We start from the raw sequence: 22,823 nt of genomic DNA, 5'->3' as shown, positions 1-22,823 counted from the left end.
GTTTACATCGATGCACTGGTACTTTACAGGAGGACAGTCTGGTATTTTAGGTAAAAGATCTGAGTACTTCCTCCATCACTGTTCTGGCTCTTAAATTTTCACAGGCCTGATTTAGACTGCAGTCTAGTCAAATCCTGCAAAAGATCATGATAACAGAGATGTCAGACTGCACAGTAATGCACAGTTTCCTCCTCACCAAAGGCCATGTCCTCATAAATATGTATTTAGTATGCAAGTCTGTTATTATGATTATACATATTACAATAGTAAGTCAGTTTGTCTATATATGAGACCTATATGTAATTTAATAATGTAATAAATATTTATTTTTCAGATGTCTCACAACACAATGGCATATGTGACAGTTATTGTTTTAAGGTCTCAATATTTGCTTTTAGGATAAAAAATCTTAAGTACATGCTAATGTCTAACATGAAGTTAGATGAAAGGAAGTGTTGCAAATATTAGTCACAGCACAGATTATTTATTCTAGTAAGTGTTTAATCATGAAAACAAAAAAAGGCAGAAAAACACAATATATAGACAAACATGTTTAAGTACATTATAAATAAAACATATATTAAGACATGTATAAGGAAGGCCAAACAAGCATCTTCATTTATCATTCTACCGTTAAGTACATTTGAAGAGTAGTGGTATCAATTTAAAAAAAAAAAAAAAATCTGTTTGCAATTCAAACACATTCATATTTACAATACAGGGAAACAGACAGGTTCAAATAGCATTTACAAATAATGTTTAGTGTTTGTCTGGAGAACCAGGTGAGCGGAGTGCCAAGAAACTAATTGTAGCAGGGTCAACATGTATTTCAAAGTAATTTTAGCATCATTTCTGGAAGTGACAACTTGGTCAATGTGAATGTTGCTGAACCAGTCTGGGACTCCAAGCACAGTTCAGTAATTGAATTTTAAAAATGATTTGTAAACACTATTTGACTCTGATCAGCAACACAGAGACAGTCAATGGGTTTTTCCAAAATTCACAAAATGTGTTTTTCTCTAAATTAAACCAAACCAACAGCAACCATAGCTGTGGTAAACAGAAACAAGTAATCTGCTTCCAAACTTCACTCAGTGACTTGTCACCAGCCCAGTGAATCTTTTTACCAATTAAAAACAAATAAAAACTCCTTTTCTAGAACTTGGTCATTGCGGACTGAGTGATTTTTGAAAAGCTCTCTTCATGTTTTCATGTACAACCTGCTTGCCCCTGTAGTGACTGTGGAGTGAGCAAAACCAAATTAAGACTGATGTATTTCCATTTTTAATTAAATCAATCAAGTGCTTAAAGATGGTGATTTGCTGGATTAAGGTGCAGGGCTCATCCCACAATGCAACACTCAGTATTTATTACCTGTTGTTTTGTTTTAACTGACCAGATTTTGGCATTTGGATGCTTTACATTTTGGGGTTGGATTTAAAGCCGTCACTTTTAAGCACTTGGTCTGTTAGCAGTGTCATGTGTAGTCTTGGCTGTACTGTCTTCTATGTTAGAGTGGTCATGGGCTCATTCTTTCTGTTCCTCCTCCTTCCAAGCTCCTTCATCTCATCCTCCATCTTTTCATCAGATAGTGATGAAGCCTCCTTGGTCACTGCTGACTGACTCTGGCACTACGCAGCGACCCCTCCTCCGGGTCACGCGTCGCTTCCGGTGGAATTTAGCATAACAGCGAAACCCTTGAGCAGAGACAGAAAAAGAATAAACGCTTACTGAATCTCGTAGATTAGAGAGACATGGATGTGGAAATAGAGAAGACAGAGCTTCAGTAATTAACATGTAAAATCGATGCTTAACAACACTGAACTCATTGGAAGTATTCAACCAGTTTTTGATATTTATTAAAACTGACCCCAGAGCAGTTTCAAATGCAGATAAACAATCTATTCAGTGTTTTTAGCTCAAAACAATTTGATGAGAAAATCAACTTTTATTAACACTGGGACATTTTCTGTTTACCACTATATTAGTCTGCCACTAATTTGGGCACTCCAGGGACCCCTACCCATCACTAGGCACTGTCTTTTAATTAATTATAAACAGTGAGACTTTAGGAAATGGCTCAAGTACACGAGCGCCACATGAAAAGATGAAGTACTACTGATTTCTCATTACTTTTACTTTGAAAGCCGCTGTGCATCACACTGGCATATTACTACCCAATGTTCTAATTACTCACCTTCCTCACACATGCAGTCGTCATAGCATTTGTTGTTGAGGCCTCGGTTGTGAGGTTTACACTCGTGTTGTCTCAGGTCACAACAAGAACCTTCAATGGAACAAGTACAAAACATTCAACAACTAAACACACGTGATGTTCCCATGGGAAGGATTAATGTGAAACGCTGGAAAACAAACGATGACAGCATTACTTAAAATGACAATCTTCTTATCATTTCAAAGCACACACCCTGCAAGGACCGTATGTTCTGCCAAAATTAAATTAAAGCATGCCTGCAGGAAGTCACCATTTAAACACTTACAGTGAAAAGCTTTTTTGTTTTCAGTTGGTATATTGGTCTCTGGGTTATGAGCAAGTCAGCCTATGATTATGTGACAAATAATTTGAGAAATTCACAAGACAAAAAGTGAAGTTTAGCAGAACAAATTAAACGTTGTGTTGCAAATCTATTCTTTCTCAATGTTCATAATCATTTTACAGCCTCTCAGATTTATCTAGTGACCCCAATTAGGTGGGGCTCCCCTGGATAAAGGAAGTCAGAAGTGGAAGTAAGTTGTTGCGGCTATTTATGGCCATCAATATCACCCAATGCAGCTGCAACAAAAATATGTTACGAAATGATGACTTCAAAGATTTGTTTGTTGGAGCACCACAGCACCACTGTGGTCAAGAGCGACACGTATGATCGATCTTACCTGGGAGACAGTCCAGGTGGTGGTCACACGGCTCAATGGCATCAGCGTCTACAGTCGCATTTCCACTGCTGAGGTTCTTACTCCGCCTCTTGTCTGCAGCAGGCAAAAGAGATAAACACAACACTTTGATCCCAAAGGGTTCTGATTAATATGCAGCCTCAAACAAACAATTGTCACTCAGTTACGAAGTTATGCTTGCCCATCACCTTGGTCCAGACTAAAATATCTGAACAACTACTGGATGGATTCTCACCAAAGTCTGTGTAGACATTGGTGCCCAGAGGATGTATCCACAGGACTAACTAATGCTAACATGCAATACTAAGATGGTGCACATCCCAGACATTATACCTTCTAAAAATCAACATGCTAGCACTGCCACTGTTAGCATCTTAGCATGCTGATAGTGAGGATTTTGTTCAAAGCACCATTTTACCTAAGTGCAGCGTCACAGAGCTGCTAGTGTAGCTGTAGATTCTTGGTTATTTAAATGGATTATTTCCACCAAAGCTATTTTCAATTCAGAGCCACTTTATGACCACACATTCAAACTAACAGTTAAATAGTTAACCTTTCTTCCTGGAAGATGGCCAGGTGTCCACAGGTTTCATATCCTCGTAGTCTGTCCAGTCAAAGAGCGCCATGTCCAACGTTGGCATCACCTCTCCTTGTCCTTTTCCTCGACCAGACCTCTGAAAAAGGAAACATAAATTGATGCCACACCTTACATCCTGTTACATCACAACTGTTATTGAATTACATTTCAGTGGGAACATTTGCATACCAGCTTAACTCACGTTCTGTATAAGTAATCCACATAGGACAGCTCAAACACACTGATATGCAGATCTGTAAACTCCTAATCCCATCTTCATTTATTTTCACCATGCTGTGTAAATTCTGCTTACATTGTAATATTTTTATAAATCTTCTATATCTATGTATTCAAAAACAATTGTGATCAGAATATGAAGATGTGTATTAAAAGCTAATCCCAAATTTCACACTATCCAGTACATAAACTGCTGAGGAGAATACATTAGAGAGATCAGCTCTGTCTCCTCAAATGAATGTTACTTCAGTTAAACCGCAGCAGCAGAAGATAGTTTATAGATAAAAGATAGTTTGATTAGTTCACTCTGTTTTGCAGGTGAAAAAAATGAGGGTGTTCTTAATGAAACGCATCGAACATGTATTGTGATGAGCAGCAGTAACGCTTCATTGATTCATGAAACGACCTCACAGAGGAAACAGAGATAGCAGCAGAGCTTTAAAAACCAATCGATAGCCAACTGATAACAGAGAACATGTCTGCCCACAGCATGGAATAAAAAGATATCTCACAGCATTTGTATTATTAATGCATATACAATATGAAGACACATAGATGGAAACATACAGTTCATTACACACAACCTCAGGCTTTATTCCTGGTCAGTGAGGGCAGCAGGCAACTAATGAAACTCATCCAGGGGTGAACAATCAAATTATACTTATTATTTCTGCACTGTCCTTGTGATTGATTGATTTTAGTTTAGTAAGATATTTACATATATATGCAATTTGTATGTCAAGTCACCAACTAATTGTGGTTGAAGCCGTTCTATGGAGCATTGTTAAGGAAAGTAACTTTAAAAAATATTTGTTAATTTAGTCAGTTATCCTTAAAAGGGGCTATTTGTAAGTTTTCTCTGCCGCTGAACGTAGTTTCTTGCCAGGAACAGGTGGTGGCGATTGTCGCTTGACAAGAGCTTTGGCCATTGTTGTTGTTTACAAGACAAGAGACTATAACATGTCTTCTGAGCAGCTCTACGTCTTTGGATGCTACAGTGAGTCGCTTTCGGAAAGTGACAAGATGGGCTGGGGCTAGCTGGTTAGCATGCTACCTTCAATAGAAGAAAAGATGTAAAAGTTAACATTGGTACAAATATCTCCTTTAAAACTAAGGACATTGGAAGGTACATTGACTTATTCTGGCACAGCAGTATTATTTGTTCTGTTATTGTAGGTGAACTTGGAAGAGGAGGGTATGCAAACCACTGTCAGCCAACACTGCATCAAGAATTTCATGCATGCAAAAGAAATTCAACTCTAAAAAACTGGAGCTAATGAACATCTGATTCTTTCCATTTTGGATGCTCCTCTACCTCCTGAGCATGTGGCGAAAATGTTTTACTTTGTGAGAAAAAAACAGTTTAAATTTATGCTTGCTTCCTAAACAGTTAAAGTCAGTAGTTGGATACCTCTGGACTGATCCATAAATTCAAACACAGGTCTGAGTGTCATAAATTCAAATGCTCTACCTCTGTAAAATAATGTCATTCAGATGAGAATTTTATGATATTGCTGTAAAACAACACTCCTTGGTGAATTGCTCAGCCATAACTTTCCGCAATAAAAGCCGTAAAACATTACTTTTGTCATTTTCCTCAAACAGAGGAAACAAAATTGAAATGTTACACAGGATAATTAAGTCAGCAAGAGTTTGAGTTGTCTCCTGAGGAATACTTCCATCCATCAAAAAATAAGCTCTTCATGTAAACAGATCCATACTTGTTTCCTTTCACCCTCAGGAAATAAGCCTATATGGAAATATCAATGCGATTAATTGCAGGGGGCTAACTAGGTCTGCTCTGCTGCTCATTAAACTATCAACAGAAGATCGAACATTAATTAAGAAGCCTTTCTATGTGCTCGTGCCACTGAACCTGGGTTCAGGAAATGCTATCACTTTTTTCTTTCTTGGTCCAATAATATTTGACTGCTCTCACATTAAAGGCATTGCAGTCTCCCTGGTTCTCAGATGTCTTGAAAACAGAATACCAAGTAGACTGTCAGTCTAAAGACATCAAACGTAGACACTGACCAGGGGAGACTCTCAAAGTCACCATAACTTCTTCTAAAACCTTAGGGTAAATCTGAATCTGACTTCATATGGACTCTGTGCCTCTTGTTTAATTTTGTAATCACTTCCCTGTTGTGTATTTGGTTGGATGTCCCCCGCCCCAGTTAGTTTCACCTGTTCTCTATTAACCCTTGTGTATTTAAGTCTCTGCATTCATCAGTTCGTCTGTTCAGTTCTGTTGTGTTACCTCGTGCTTCTGTTCAGTTTCATGTTGATGTTCCTGAGTGAGTTTTCCTTTCTGCCTTTGCTACCTGAGTTGTCTACCTGTTTTTTAGTTTTTCCACCTGTCAGCCAGCAAGACACTTTTTGTTTATTAATGACTTACATCTCTGTATCTGCGGACTTTGTGTCTTCGTTTGGGTCCACCTTGCCTGTGTTACTTACAACCCTAGCAGCTAATATCACTCTTGTAAGAAATTTGTATATTTTCTGAATTAAAGAATGGACGGTCCATTTTTTTTTAAACTGTCCTCACCAGTATATTAACAGCAGCGGTTGTTTGGTTGATCGCCTAAAAAGACAGATGTTTCCATTTTCCTGATAAGTGCAAAAAAAAGTGGCAGACCAGGAATCTGCAGGTGGTACAATGTCTATAGAAAGTTTAATCCAAATAACTGCAGTTTTGAATCAAGACATCTCGCTCTTCTTTCACTCTCAGTATCTAGCCTCATATGTATCAATATAAGTCTTTTTCAAAAGGTTAAAGGTGCGATATGTAAGTTTTCTCTGCTGCCTAATGTGGTTTCTCGCAGGGGGCAGATGGTTGTGGTGGTAATGGTTGCTTGCCAAGAACTTCAGCCATCATTGGGTTTACAAGCCAAGAGGTTAGAACATGCTCTCTGGACAGCGCTACTTCTTCAGCCTCTCATGCTGAACTGAGGGCAGACTGGAATGACTCACTATCGCAATTACAAGATGGTTATGAGCCAGGGCAAGCTGGTTAGCATGGTAACTTCAGTGGAAGAAATGATAGAAATAGAAGCAAAACAAGAGTTAACACTGGCATTTCCCCTTCCACTGTTTGATGCTGAACTCACAACATTTCTTTTAGACTGGTAAGTAAGCAGCCATTAATGCCAACATTGGCTATGTAGCAATAGCAAAAATGTACATATATCACCTTTAAATGTCTCAGTTTGAAGGTTTAGTAGTGTTTTTTTTTCTTGAACAGAGCTGTTTAACAAAACAACTGTCAAACAGTGTCAGTCATCATGTGACTCTGGCAGCTTTTTTCCCACGAACACCCTACAAGCTGTTGTGTGTTCTTAACAGCATCTGTGACAAATGTAAAAGCTTTCATGATGCAGGCTCTTGCTCAGTATCTACTGACATCAGGTACCATTTTGTCATTAAGAGTCTCATTTGTAATGGTTCCAGGATTTGAAAGAGGCACAGGGACATTTTTTTTCCTCCTGTTTATACATACTGCTGAAGCATCATGCTGGGTGAATGTGACAGGTGGTCAGTGGTGCCCCACGCACTCCTGCAGATTTTTCATAACATGTGCCCAAAGTTGGAGACAAAAAAGACTCTCCGTGGTCACATACATTTTGTCCTGACGTTGTTTCTAATAAAGGAAAAGGAAGGTAGTTCGCTCTGAACTGTGTAATTTGGATCCCAGAGGTGTAGTTTTATTATACAGAACACGCTCCTATCTATCAAACACACTGTGACCAAGAGCCAGTGAGTTTGGCCTGCCGGAGGATATTTTTCACCAGCAGCACTTTCGGGTTCACACTGTAGAGAGTGTCATTTCCAAGATGAGCTATGAGGTTTGCAGCAGCACAACGGCAGTAATGGGGCCCATTTTCGCTCTACTTCCCCCACACACTGGAACCATGCTAAGGCACAACAGACGCAGCCTTTAATAAGCACTTGGGCTTTGCTGGGGTTACCTGGGGTTTGGTGGAGGCCGGGGGCAGCGTTGGGGGATGCTCGTTCATCACCGTGGTAACCATGGAGGAGCCAGAGCCAAAGACGGCGGCGATGGGGGAGGGGGTTTCACTGGGCGGGGTCACACTGATGGAGGGGGAGGCAGCAGAGGAGGAGGAGGAGGGAGGGTCCTCAAACAGATCTCTATCTTTCAACGCAGACCTCAGCTCAGGCTCCGCAGGAAATCCTGGACAGACACATATAGAGAAAATATTGTTCCGATACTGATGTGTTATGGCTGCAAGATTTCACATTATCTAACAAACATGGATCCTGTTTACTTTCATTAATGGTTAAAAATGTAACAAAAAAAATATCAAATGTTAAAAAACCTTTTACAAATAGTTAATTGAGTGAGAAGGTTCAGTCCATCCAATTAACCCATGGAAAATGTGTCACAACTGTCAGGGTTTGTCAGGGTTTGAGGGGTAAGGGCTGGACCCAAATGCAGCCAACACATGGGAGACGGTGCAGACAGTTTTAATAAACTAACACACGCACAGGGAACCACAGGGGATGACAACAGGCAACATGAACAGACTGAAGACAAACCAGACTTGAACAACTTGAGGAAGATCCAGAAATCAACAGACGTGAACAGGCTAAGGACAAACCCAGAGACAACAATGATAACAGTGACAAACCGACCCAGACAAAGGGGAGCACAAAGACTATATAGACAAAGGAGGCAAGGGTGATTGCACACAGGTGAAACACATTAGGGCGGGGCAGACAATCACCACACAGAAACAGGACCAAGACAGGAAGCAAAAACACTGACACACAAGGAAACCAATTACAAAATAAAACAGGAAGTGCGAAAGGTCCAAAGAAAACTAACAAAAGGTGTCTGCCATAGCAAACCATGACAAAATGTAAGATCTGTCAATCCTAAATGTTTTGTGAACATCACTTAAAGTGTCACTTCACCCAAATTGCAAAAAAAAGAGAAGAATAAACTTTCAATCTCAGGTTTTGGTTTTATCTCTCAAGCTTTTGAGTTATTGGTCTCTGAAATTTCTGCCTCCATCCCAATACAGTGGTGGCGAATAGAATTTCATTGTGATGCTTACATTATTAAAAGTTAGGTTTTTAGAAAAGCAGCTGCTACAGTTTTCCTGTTATTTTGGATAATCCACAGACCATAACTATTCATTCTACATAAAGTGGTTCTAATAAAACTGTTCATAATGAAGTCTGTGTGAAGTGTTCTTCAATACCATCGCCACTGTATTGCAGCTGAGGGAGATATCTAACAACCCGGCTAAATAAAACCAAAATTATACCAATAGACGTGAGTGAGAAAACTAGACTGATGTTAATGTAGGTACATTAATTGAGAATGGATAGATACTGAATATGTCTTCTGTAAGTTGGGTGAATTGATCTTTAACTGATATTGATCTGCATTGTTCCCTGTTGCCTCAACATAAAAAAAAGCCTTTTTCACACATTACTGCAGGTGTTACTGATGACATTAACCATTGGCTCTGTTCTATACTGAAATGTCATGAAAGTACGACATTGAGCATCATCAACAATACCAGGACCCTGAAACTGATACAGCTAAGTGGAATTCAACAATCATTAAGTTTTATAATTTACATTGTGTTTTCTGTATTTCAACATGTTAAGATTACCTTTATCTAACTGATGTTTGCCCAATATTGGAAACCACTGCAGTCAAGGATCATTTGTTAGAAATACAATCTACTCTATCCAGATCTGGCGAGAGCTCACCTTTACCATGTCGTCCCTTGTCACGCCGACTCCCTTGTCTCCTGTGCTCAAAGTGGTGTCCATGCCCATGCCCACTCCCGTGTCCGTGCCCTCTCCCTTTGCGTGTCCCCATAAGCTGGTTTTCCCGACCTTGGGATGGACTCCTCATACTCATTCGAACTCTGTCTCTGTCCCTGCTGGGGCCCATCTCCAGTCTCACAGGGCTCAAACCCTCCAGGCCTGTCCCATCATCCTCAGGCCTGGCCAGGGGGTGAAGGGGCCTATGGGAGAGCAGCCCAGCTCCACCTTTGGCAACACGGTCCCCCTGGCTCCCGTGCCCGCGGTCCCTACTGTAACCGTGGCCCTGTAGACCTTGCGGAGGGTGCTGTAGGGCGTTGCTGCCACCTGCTGAGGTCTGTGCCTGTCTCCTCTTGCCATGAGGAGCTCTGGGCTCAGCAGTGTGTGACAGTGCCAGGGTGGCAAACAGGAACACGAGGAGCAGACTCCAGGAGAGAGCCATTGTCTGTACAACACCACGCCACCTGCTGGGAATACAGAAAATATATGTCGGTACTGTACAAAGTCTGCTGGGTAATTAGAATCAAATAACTGACACTGAAACTTAAGGTGGATTTAAGCTGCGCTGGTGAATGTTCATAAAAAAACAAGTCTTGGTCAAATTTGATAATTGATCAGTCAGTTATTTTCACGAAAAAGTGCCAAATGTTAATTCTGTTAATTGATAGAATTTGCTGCTTAACTTTGTCTTAAATGATTGTAAACCAAATATTTTAGGGTTGTCTTTTGGACAGACAAAACAAGTAATGAGAACACATCACCATCGGCTTTAGGACACAGAATAAGTGAAAATGATCCCTTGTTACAGCAGTACATCCAATGACACATCATTGGAGACATGATCAAGACACTCTGATACTTTTGTACATTAGGTTGAAGAAAGTAAATGGAACCTACTTCCTCTGTGATTCATGGCTAAAACCTTCAGTTGCTCAGTTGCTACAACCTTCAGATGCTCTCCCATTAGCTTGTGAATACAATCTAGCTGCCATCCTATATAAAGGAGCAAGATAGAAGGACTACAAACTTAGGTTTGATACTCAAAGGACAGGCTTCATATTTCACCGCATTAAAATCAATTCAAAACCACTCAAACCAAAATCAATTGATATTTGCAATGTTTTTAAAAACCTGTAGCCTCTAATGTGTGTAGGCTTATGCTTATGGGCTGCATTGTGTACTTTTTAGCAATAGGAGATCAGTACTTTTTTTCAGTTTATGGTGTTGGACAATATTAAGCATCATTTACAGAAGTAGGATTTCATGAGCTACTTACAAATTAGCAGGAGGTTGGTACCTTTCATCCTCCGTGTTAGCAAATACATGCAGGAAATTTTTTTTCTGGGAAAATGTCCGTCATGTAAATTTGTGTAACTTGCCTCAAAGGGACATCTCTCAGCTAAGCCCCAGCTTTTTCCAATCTGAAACCACATAAGTCCTCAACTATTGTACATGTGTACTCTCCTCTGCAGCATCCATTCTCCCATCACCTATCCTCTGAATTCAGGCTACATCACTCTCAGCCTCCTGAATGGGCCCATTTATCCGGACTTGGTAGGTTTGAGGAGGTGATAAAGAGATAGACAGGCACTTCTTTTTAGAAATGACTTCATGCCTGTACCTTCATGCCTTTCTTGGTACGAGATACTGCACTGCGCACATCCTTCATCACTGCCTGTTCAGTGGTCTCGAGGGCCCTCCAACCCTCCCTTTCATTACTAAAGTCAACATATCTTTGTGGTGTGACTGAACTGAAATATGAGGTTCTGGATATCTGCATTAATGGCCCAGCACCTTGTCCAAACATGAATAAAAGGATGGTGTTGAGTCTAAAAAAAAAAAAAAAAAAACCCAAAGCACTGGAGTGGAAGCATTCTTTCTTTTTTATTCCCATCGTTAGGCACCAAACTACATGGCAGTCAGGCTTAATGGTAAATGTTATTTAATGTCACAAAAATTTTATGTGCATACATAATGACATTTAGTTGTACATTCATTTTGAGCGATTTCAGCATAAGGAAGCCACAAAGAGAGAATATTTCTTAAGCAATATGGCTTTAATTTGAAATATCAGGTATGAGATATTTTTCCAGTGTCGCAATAAATGGAGCATTAGCCTACATATAAAACGCCCAAATGTATGTTTAATGGAATGCACTAAACTCTTCACATGTTAAGACAAATGGCCACTTTGTGGAAGCTGATGGGGATCCAAATAAATGAAGAAATAAACATGAACCTAAATAAGTAATTTTTGTTATTTTTTCTGACTCTAATTAACTTGAAACCATTTAGATTTAGAAGTCATTTATACAGAATTTAGTAAACCAACAAATTCTGGCTCATAATTGGCAGATTTTTGAACACCCAAAAGTGAAAACACTAAAACTGTACTGATAAATAAAACTATGAAGATCAGTTTGATGTGCCAAAAACTCTAGATTCCATGATTTTTAATGATCTAAATCAAAATACATCGCACAACTCTTCTTCTGTAAACCACACTTTATTCACTTCACCAAAACGTTTTCAGTTATCTTGCTCATCAGGATGGTGTCTGAGGTTGTTTCTGGTTCTTTATATACTGCCCATTGATCAGTCACATGACTTACAGATCATCATGGTACTACTATACACACCACTTTTATTTAAACTTTAATGGACTTGCATTGAAGCTCGTGGTGGTCTACACCTCTCTGCACCCAGCCCAATATGTTTATCCACAACACCAACAACTAGTGCTGGATGAAGGAACACCAGCTTGAAAACTGACAACAGGTTATGGTTAATATGATATGGTTTGTTTTGTCCTCCACTTTAATGGGCTGAGACAATCCATCGCCACAGGAGCGTGCAACGTCATTATGGCGAGTCCTTTGTGTTAAAAGACAAATGGCAGCGCAGGGCATACAGAAAATCAATGAGGGAGAAGTATTGAGCTGCTGGTGATGGTGTGTGTGTTTTGTGTGTGTGTGTGTGTGTGTGTGTGCCTCTGTATGTGAGGCGGAGTTACGGGGGTTTATAAAGTCTTTGCAGTCTCTTCACACTGACACACACACACACACACACACACTAAGTTGAAAACACATATTCTTGGGTTTACAGTGGGTTATTTATGTTTTTCTAAAAACAGAACAGTGTGTGTGTGTGTGTGTGTGTGTGTGTGTGTGTGTGTGTGTGTGTGTGTGTGTGTGTGTGTGTGTGGGGTTGAGAGGATGCTGGTGATGTCAGGGGAAATTTGTGCAGGCAGAGCCCCAGGGGATTTAGAGGCAGACTGCGTCGGCTGGCCTTTGGGAGTTCGACCAGCTGTGCAGTTTTGCAAACAAGAGTGTGAGCCTGGCTGCTGAGGTGAGACCTTTATCTCCAAACAGGCCTTCAGAGGGGGGCAGGCAATCGTCCATGTCAGGCACAAAGTGTTTAGCCAGGAAGCCAGGATTACGCTCTGTCTGTTTGACACATGAGGAGCTGCTGGTGTCGTGGCCCGGACCCCGTACGGCCAGAAGGTTGATCTCGTAAGACAACATCCGAATTTAACTGTGGGACGGGGTGGCGGTGATAGAGGATAATCTACTGGATTACATCTCAAGAGTCCTCGATGTATATTTATTCAAGGAATAGTTCAACTATTCCTTGCACTTTTGAGCTATATGAGAGGATTGATCCCACTCTTATTGTATGTCTGTATGATAAATATGAAGCTACAGTCGGCAGTCAGTTGTTTTAGCTTAGCATTAAGCCTAGAAACAATAAGCCTGGGTCTATCCGAAAGGAAACAAAGTCCACCCACCACTTTACAAGGGATACTTAAGGGACCAGAATAAAAATACATTTTTTTGGGCAATGCTCTGATGAATGCTTTATACTGAAACGCATCAGCAGATTTGTCAATAAATTCATATAAAGGATTGATCCATGAGCTGACTGTTTATGGTGCCGCCTTCTGTCCTGAGTAGAGAATATAGACAAATGTACAGTGTACGTCAAAACTGCTTGTTGGGTCATCGAACAGCTTTGGAAAACCCCCGTGCCTCACACCTTTCTGAATCAGAATGAATTATAGGCGGGCTGTGAATGTTTTCCAGGAGACTGTTTGAAGATGTGTGCTGTTATCCGACCAACAATCACTCCTTCTCTTTTCCCTCTTCTTTCAAGGGGCTTCTTTTTGAATAGGTATAAACATACTTTTGCATATGGTCGGAGAACACGCCAAATGAACAAGTCCTTTCAAGCATAACGTGGCCATTTATTGTGTCCAAGGAATAATCACTATCACACAGGAGGCTAAGCAATGCAGCAACAATATGACCCTTCGAAAATTAATTTTCCCAAAGATGTAACGCCTCCATAGCAACAGAAGGCACCATGTGTCAACCCCATCAAAACCTTAGGCCTGAATAGACCTGTCATGTGAAAGGGAAGGCAGGCGGTGATGGAAGAGGACCAAGTATCTCAGCACAGCAGTGTCCTGTTTTCCTCTCTAAGACTTTCATGTGCCTCCTAACAGGTGGTCCTTTGAGGAAACACAGGACGGGGATGATAATGGAGCACTCTGGGTGGCATTCCGGGTTTTAAGCACAGTCTCTTGTGTGTGATAAACAACCTCCGCGAACAACACAGCCTCCTGCCAGAGCCTGTGTTATACATGGCTGTGTGTAGTAGGTAGGGCACAGCAGGGCAAGCATCTGCTACTGAGGCGATGGGAGGCCAAACGAGCGGCCTGGAGACAACGAGTTCCACTCCCAAATGAGATAATCCAAACTCTTTGAACTGCAACATTTAAACAGTGACTGATGGTGTATTGAAAAACCGATGACAAGAATTTGGTCTTTCATTTCTTGGTTGAAGGAATGAAAACATGTTCAAGGCCTTGAAAACCTGTTTCCTCATTTAGTTTCTTACTATAAGAAGAGTTTTGGTTATTGAGTCATTTCTGTATGTCTGTTTTCATTGGAAATCTTCTCTCTGGTTGGGCAGATCACTTATTTCCCTGCACCAATCAGGACTTGGCAACATTTAAATCAAGATGTGAAGGCAGTAGCACGGCTGCTGCCTTATTTTGTCAATCAAACCTTACCCACACAGTCTTGAAAGAGTGTTGATGTTTTTTCCTCTGAACTTTAACTTTAATTGTTGCTTATTTTGTCATGAATATTTATGGTTATAGGAAAATACTCAAGATCTGTAATAAAGTTTTCAAGGGCTTTAACAACATAAATAAGAGTTTTTTTTAATTAGATATGTTGGAAAGCAAAGTTATTCCCCATCCAAAAATCAATACAGAGCTTTACCAGAGAAGGGTTTATTATTATTGCAAAGACTGGAGGACCGGACCATGTGATGCGGCCTGGGGACTAACATGAGGTGACGGCCCCTTTCAGTTCAGCCATTTATTCAATGTCTTAAAATATACAAATAGAAAACAAGTGGTGTTGAATGAAAGTAAGTTTGAAATGAGCCCAACACAGCTGCTACCACAAAATAAGGGACTGGCACCTGTTATGAAAACCAACAGTGAAATCACCTCAACTTTAAAAACGTCAACAACAACAACAACAACAACAATGTTAAGTCTTGATTTTGATGTAATGCGTCCATTTAACGTTATAGTAGCATTAATTATACTACTGCTGATAGTATAATTAAAATATTATAAAAATGTGCTTTTGTCACATTTGGTCTGCATCACACACACAGGTCTGGTGTCTAAAACCAGGATGTCGTCCTCTAAGAAGAGGAGAGGACACTCATGATATCAGGGGAAATTTACAGTGCAGAAGTAATAACTGAGTAAAAATCAACAAATAAAGGTTTTTAAAAAGGACACAACATTCGGACAACTCTATATCTCACTGTGACCTCAGATCTCCAGGTTGTAATGTTGAGTTTATGGCCATCTGAGCTCAGCAATATAAGGAGAGAAATGATGTACTGCAATATAAAATATAATAAAATCTTAATATCAATTCTATATTTTGAGGAAACCAGAGGAGGAGAATAGAGGCTAATATTGGATTATTATGGTTAACATTTTGTAGAAAACACAATATATATGTGTGTGTGTGTGTGTGTGTGTGTGTGTGTGTGTGCGTGTGTGTGTGTGTGCCAGAGGCTTTTATAAGCACAGTGTAACAGTGTGAGATGGCCACCAGAGAGACATGCATCAGAGCAGAGTGAGATAAGTATGAAGCGATAGGTAATCTTGCAAGAAATTGCAAAGGGGGCACTATTGGAGGCTGGATGATTAAGCTCTGATGAGATCAGAGACCTCTCTCCAGTCTGTGATCAATCGGTCAGTCCCCTAAGCATGGCGGTACTTCTGTGACACACTCGTTATAAAAATATACTTAACAGAGAGTGGACCCAGATCTGAGGCCGAGATGAGCAAGGTAAGCAGGAAAAGCAGTGAGGCAGAGCAGGAGGCGACCCTGGAACTAAACTGCTGTATGTGCGCATCTTTTAGCTTCACCTGCTGTGACACCAAACCTCCAGGAGCCATCTGCTCCTGTTGTTTTATCTCTCATAGCAACCAGCAGGGCCATAAGGATCCCGCAAACAAAGGCTCCAGAAACAGGCGGCTGAGGCAGAGCTGTCATGACAGGCAGAGGCCGTCTTCTTTTTCCTGGTCACATGCAGAGACTCAAGGTTTAAATCAAGAAAAAAAAAAAATTTCCTGTCGATTAGTAGATCATATCTAATGGAACAGAAAGTCTTCAGCCAGCCATTAATCAGGCGTTTTCAACATACGCTCAATTTGAAAATTTATTACAGGCTGTCAAAAAGAGACCTACAGGTCACTCTGGGAGTGTGTGGCTGCACAGGAACAAGCTAAATCTCTCCTTTGAGCTGCACGCTTCATTGAGCAGCAGCTCAAGTATCTGCTTTAAACAGGCACGATGGATAATAATCATTTTTTTCAAAAGCCATGATCAAATATAACAGTCGCAAAGAAAAACAAAAGTATCATCTGTTGTGTTACAAATACAGTTCAGCTTCGCTCCACACAGAAACCGTTCCTGTCTGTCATTAAGCAATAATGCTGAATATTTGATGCATAAACGCTTGGTTTTATATGTTTCATCTAGTGTAAAATAGGCCTCGTTTATGCCACAGAATTATCATAAATATCAGCTCAATAACAAGCACCCAAATTACAGCTCTAGTTAATGCCTCTGCATAATAAACACCTCTGCCAAAGCCGCAGTTAACACCATAAAACTTCATTTCCTTAAGGACCAATATGACTGACTTCAGCAATATAAAAGTGCTTTGTCTCCCAGAATCCTCAGCAAACAATATTGGTGAGATTCACACGTCGACTGGGGAGGCTTTTCGCAGCTTTTAGGTGTGTATTGGATGGTAAATGCGAGCGACACAGGGTGATAAAAAAACAAGAGCCATAAGGAAGGTCCATCTGTCAGTAAGTGAGCCGAAGCAGAGAGCACGGAGACGCCGAGTGATTCAGTGGTAATTTGGTCGCAGGTACAACAGATGTGGGGCGAGACCAGAACATTGTCACTGATGCATGGTAACATCAGCGGCATCCTGCAATGAGGCCCTTATCTCCCGTTTGAGTGCACCAAGGCCTGCACACACACACACACACACACACACACACACTCAGAGATTTCTTCTCTATTGCAATCAGTGCATGCACACAAACACACACTCACAGCGGGGAAACCTCCTCCAGACACCTACATAGAGGCATGTTCCAAAAATGCTGTGAGACACATAAAGCACCAGAAGCACAGCAAGAGGCGTCCCACAGAGAGGAGAGAGAATGAGAGAGACAAAAGGGGGGTAGGAGGGAGGGGGGGAAACTGAGAGGAAAGCAGAAAATAAGATGTAATGCTGAGAGAGAGAGAGAGAGAGGAGAGAGCGAGAAAGAAAAAGAAAGAAGTGAGAGAGAAACAGGGAGGGAGGGAGAGGAGAGAAACTGAAATCAAAGCGGGAGAGAGGGAGACAGAGGGAGGATTTATCCTGTCTTAATTAGAACAAAGTGTCGGTGGCATCTTTCATTTTGGTGGCAGATAAGGACACCAGCTGAATCCCCTCTAACGCACAAAAACACAACAAAGCTTTGGCTTCTGAAACCAACAACCAACAACAAAACTTGTTCTTTTGCTAACCCGAGAAAATCTGGACACCTGGGTCTGTATCTGGACGTTCCGCATGGGAACAGTTTGACCGGTCAGCGGGGGGGGGGCACTCCTGCTTAGAGATGGTCAAGTGAAGCATGCAAACGAATTACATGAACCCCAAAGTTTCTCTCTCCCCCGGTCCTCCTCCCCTCCTTTGGTGGAAGCGAGCGGCATTGACTTCCTGCCAGTTTTGAAAGAGTCTTGATCAAACAGATGCAGCCACGCTTGGCAGTGACGTTCAAGGCAAGTTTCACACCACGGTGGAGGAGACTGGATGAGTGTTTAGCAATGTAGCCTTTTGGCTGAAGATCAAAACCGGGACAAAGGAAATAAAGAGATTTGCTCGTGTAAAGACTGAAAGCACAAATTTAAAACAAAATGTGATTCTTTCATGGTTGTTTGGATCCGTGTTTGACACTTTCAGATTAGATCCTGTGTGTTGTACAGATAAGTGATGAAGAGTTGGATGATGCCACAAAATGGATTTAGTGGGTATTTTTTGGTAATTTTTTTTTGAAGAATACTAAATTAATTTCCACTTGAACATCAAATGATGTCAGTGTGTCCTTAGGTTATCGTCTCATTTTCACATAATTCAGTGATGGGTGAATCTGAGCTTTTGTTTTGGCCTGAGGTCGACTCACTGTGGGGTCCCTCCACACTCCTTCTGATCAGGTCTAATGCTTCCCTGCTGATTGACTCGCAATTAATTAACAGCAGCTCGTTAATGTGAGTCCTCAAATATTGCTCCTTTGCAGTGTGTTTTACTTTTAATTGAATGGTGTCACACTGAGACTCCCAACTTTAATCTCTCCCTTTCTCATCTCTCCCTCCCTATCTTTACCCCGCAAACCCCACCCCCCCCCCCCCCCCTCTCTCTCACACACACACACACACACACACACACACACAGTCTCCTTGGTGTGCAGTGAGCAACAATGTGCTGTCAAGAAGAGATAATCGCTGCAATCACTCCTGATTCTCCTCACTATTCATACAATACATTCCTCTGTGATGTTAAACTGATTTTTAAAGCATGGCAGGAAACACTGCGCTCACAAAAGTTGAAGTGATTACCAGATTAAATCTGTTTTTCCGGTATCAAACCAAATCTAATTTGCTATTTGCAAACAGTCAGTCTTTCTATCGACCGTGTGTGTGTGTTGAGCGACTCTCTATCTGCAAGTCAAACTGCATTTTTTTTTTTTTTTTTTTAAATCTGTGAAACTGGGAAGGAACCGTTTGCATTAATTAACTTATTAACTTTTGTGACATTATGAAGTTGAGACACTGATGCGTTTTTTACGCAAAGATGGAAATCATGGCGGGCAGGTAGTAGCCTACAGTACAACTGCAATAAACCTATAATGTTTGATAAGCACTTTGGTGAGTTATGGCAGCAGAACTGAGAACTACCGACTATCTGGTGTATGGGTGACAATAAATCAGGTACAACGGGGAAAATAAAATGGCATATATTACCATAAAGTCGCTGCAAACTCATCTGAGCATCACAGAAACACCAGAAAACCATCCCACAGGACATCAAAGAAACGATACCGGTGGGTTTTCATTGCGAACTATAGGCTGAAAGCCACAAAACGGTAATAACCAACCCCCAGCACTTACACTGAGAATAATGCAGCTCCTGTATAAAGATCAGTCCTTACCTTGCGATTGTTTGTTGTTGTTGTTGGTGGGTTTTTTTTTCCCTCTTTTGTTGTTCAAGGTTTGAATACCAGTTCGGTCATATGGCTGCAGGCTGACACACAGCGAAACACAGCGCAGCAGCGGCGGCAGCAGCAGCAGCAGCGGCACCTCTGTAGTCCGCTCTCCGTGCACCCCGGGATGTGCCAAGCATCCGGACTGTCTCTTGCCTCTTATGGGGAGGAGAGTCACTGGCTCCGAGTGCGCGCTCCCGAGTGCGCGTCCGCGTCAGGTCTGGCTGCAAGGGGCTTGTCCCAGCAGGTGATACAAGGACAGAGTGGAGGAAGTGTGGGTGTATAAGAGAGACAGAGACCAGAGGAGATTATCCAGAAGTGATCCATCAGAGCTTTTTCTACAGGTGATTTCCACCTCAGACCTCCATACTATCTGGATAATCACCGCAGGTCAGCACCACAGGATCCAAGTAAAACTAGTTCATCCTACAATAATTTGCTCAAAAGCGCCAAAAGACCACATCCGTCTGGTCTGCTGCTGTTTCCCAGTTAAGGTAGATCTATGTACAATGATATTTCAGACAATAGTGTGCTTCCAGCCTTGTGTCGACACTTTAGGGTTGTGTATTGTGAGCCTCAAGTATGAATAATATGGATCTGTATTGAAGTACTGTCTATAAATGTATGGGGACACTGGGAAGAGTAGCCACTGTTACACTTCCAGGAAATTTTGACTAAACCCAAAAAAAAGAAGGTCAGTAGATGACTGGGATTTTTCACATTTTGGTTATTTAGTGAACTGTTCAGTTGCACTTTCTGTGGGTTTGTTTCCCAGTATGAAGGTCAAGGCCTCCTCCACACTACAAGGACCAAAATCTATGTGGTTAAAACCTGCAAATTCACAAAACAGACAAATAAATACCCAACTCCCACAATTTGCAGCCTGGTCCCAATACCTTGCAGAAAGTCATCCCAGGTGTAATGAGAGGTTCAAAAATCACATACAGGTGTAATGTTCAGGTGTCCATTTACTTTACTTTCCAGTTTATATCAGACATCGACTGACATGGTTTCACTTCTAAATTTATTGAACAGAAGTCATAAATGTGACCTGGTGTTTATTCCTGTTTATGAAAAAAAAAATGAAAAAAAATGCATCCATCACAGAGTTTAGGTTTTGTGAATAAACAGCCCAGGAAAGCTGCGGTATCACCTTCAGTAACAATCTGTTTGCACTCAGTGGATATCCTCTGCAGTGAAACGCTGTAACTGCATTTTTCATGGCCTGTACTTTGTCAGTCTTACAAACTCAGTTGACTCCAGCAGGAATAATTCTAAATCTACTGTGTGAGCCTGTTGTGCGTCGACAGATTTAATGCTGTATATTTGCAGAGTGATTGTGTGTAAATCACTTAAGGGACTTGGTTGACATTTAGAATTTTAGTCTGTTATTTTGATTTGTGTGTCCGCCCTGAAAAAATTGTTTGTTACTCAAGCCAATAGACAAATGTTTGTTATTGAAGCCAATGAACAAGCTTTATATTCATTTGGTTTGAATACAAACAATGCTGACAAGCCACTTAGTGAAGTGTGAGTGTGGCACAGAAGGACTTGAGTCTGCTGAAGGAAGATAACAGACTCAAATTTAAAATGCCCTTAGAAATTTTGCACTCAATGCTCAAACATTTTACTTTGTGAAGGGTCCAATCATGCATGTCGTGTGTATAAAACATGCACCCTGTGGGTTTATTTGTATTTGTTACATACATGCTGCATGTTTCTTTATTTATCCATCATCTGTTTACTGGGCACAGGACTTCTAAGGAGGCTTGTTTGCACACTGATCCTACAGTCAGTATTCTTGGGATTTAAAAACACATTAAAACGCTTTGACTTTTTTTTTTTTTTTTTTTTTTTTTTTTTTTTTAAACTTCCGTTTCAAGTTGAGATTTCCAGATATTGCTTCATGCTTACAGCCTGTGTCGGGTACATTTGAGCAAGATATCAACAGCTCTGTAAAGTACAAGATGGCATTTGAATGGGACCCCTGTGGCTCCTGTGTGACAGCAGACAGATTTTTTTTTATTTTTTTTTAACAAATCTATTCCCACAGGTCTGAATTCTGCAGAACACCCGCTGCAGGTGTCCTCACTTGAAATGCAGATGGGTGGGGTTTGTTGCAACAGATTTAGAAACTTTATATATATATATATATATGTGTGTGTGTGTAAAACTTATGCGCACTAATGTGTATTTATTGCCACAGAAAAAACAATAAAAAACTACCACCTAGGACAGGCTGACTGCATAAGACTTAGCTCCCACCAAGTTGAGCCAGTTATAACAGCCTAATGTGCTGCGATTAAAAGTGCATGTAAACTGTGGCAAACAATCCAACAAATGAAATCCTTCATAGATAAATAATTGAAATATGCAGCTTTTGTCCCTCCAAGTGGTGTCATATGACTGCGAACTTGACCAAGCCTACTGAAAGAATTAGACCAAATCTTTCAGGATCAATATGTCTTGTAACACAGTCCATTTTTATTTAAGTAAAACAAACAAAAAAGGTCGGGAACTGCTGCAACAGATAACACAGTAAGAGCCAGAGGAGTGTCACATATTTACAGGCCAGTTTAGCATTTTACGAATCACTTGCAAATAATATTTGATCAAAGACAACCAGATCTTTTAGGAAAAAGTTATTACAAATTACTCACACACACACAAATCTACTGTACTTACATTTATCTAAAAATGGCGATACACAAATTACCAGATTGCATGTTTCAGTTCACCTGATCAATCAAATTGATGTTATTGTTTCTCATAAACCACAAAAGCTTCAGCTACCGTGTGTTGAACTCAAAGCTGAAGGAAAACCACCTTTAAACATTGTTGTTTACTGTAACTACGGAAATTGGTGTTATGCAAACAGTTATAGTCAATACTGCTCTGTTTTCTCAGGGCCCCTGGTATCAGTGTGTTGTGATCCTTGCCTGTAATTAGAAAGTTAAAGCGGTCTGTCCCACTGAAGCTGCAGAAACATGTCTATGGAAACTGTAAGTTTCTCAGTTCGTTCATACAACAACTGGTCTGAAAAAAATCTAGAAATACGATGAGTGATTGAGAAAACTAAATGCTAAAGTAATGTATTGTGTATACATGCACATTATTTTTCTCAATATGCTGCACCAAGGCTCCACCTGTGTTGCTTTGAATGAAATGCTAATTTCAGCATGCTAACATGCTGATATTCAGCCGGTATAATGTTTACCATGTTCACATTGTGACCTGAAGTTTGACATGATCACATCCAAACCCGATCTGAGATTAATGTTCTCCTTTCTCTTACAGCTGCACAGCAAACTAAGGCTTAATAACATTTCATTAAAATACAGTAATTATATTTGAATGAAGACTGCATAGTAGCTGTGATGCAAGCAAATATCACCATGTAGTCAGGTGTTTTTTAGATGGTGTCCTATGATA

The 22,823-nt window shown here is 40.7% G+C and overlaps 1 protein-coding gene across 2 annotated transcripts; it reads right to left on the bottom strand.

Annotated features, from left to right (window-relative positions):
• Window positions 1-601: 601 nt before the first annotated feature.
• draxin (dorsal inhibitory axon guidance protein) lies at window positions 602-19,501 on the bottom strand. Of its 2 annotated transcripts, none has more exons than XM_022761437.1 (7): window positions 19,341-19,501; window positions 9,473-9,996; window positions 7,696-7,919; window positions 3,467-3,587; window positions 2,896-2,988; window positions 2,198-2,287; window positions 602-1,697 (listed from the first exon to the last, which is right to left on the bottom strand). In XM_022761437.1, the coding sequence occupies exons 2-7, from the start codon at window positions 9,969-9,971 to the stop codon at window positions 1,585-1,587; spliced, it is 1,140 nt and encodes a 379-aa protein (XP_022617158.1). In that variant the 5' UTR covers window positions 9,972-9,996; window positions 19,341-19,501; the 3' UTR covers window positions 602-1,584. The 2 variants fall into 2 exon arrangements, with proteins under 2 accessions (XP_022617158.1, XP_022617159.1); XM_022761438.1 differs by having other exon boundaries at window positions 9,473-9,993.
• Between the last annotated feature and the right edge of the window lie 3,322 nt (window positions 19,502-22,823).

Source organism: Seriola dumerili, unplaced genomic scaffold (assembly GCF_002260705.1).
Source record: "Seriola dumerili isolate Sdu_G_001 unplaced genomic scaffold, Sdu_1.0 BDQW01000409.1, whole genome shotgun sequence".
NCBI lineage: Eukaryota > Metazoa > Chordata > Actinopteri > Carangiformes > Carangidae > Seriola > Seriola dumerili.
This window is presented reverse-complemented; position numbering and strand designations above follow the sequence as displayed.

What these genes read in the sequence shown, in the direction of transcription:
- draxin (XM_022761437.1), bottom strand. Translation starts at nt 9,971, where the DNA reads ATGGCTCTCTCCTGGAGTCTGCTCCTCGTGTTCCTGTTTGCCACCCTG. An exon ending in GCCATCTTCCAGGAAGAAAG is followed by an intron (nt 2,989 to 3,466) that starts GTTAACTATTTA and finishes TGCCTGCTGCAG; the next exon opens with ACAAGAGGCGGAGTAAGAAC. An exon ending in CGACTGCATGTGTGAGGAAG is followed by an intron (nt 1,698 to 2,197) that starts GTGAGTAATTAG and finishes TCTCTGCTCAAG; the next exon opens with GGTTTCGCTGTTATGCTAAA.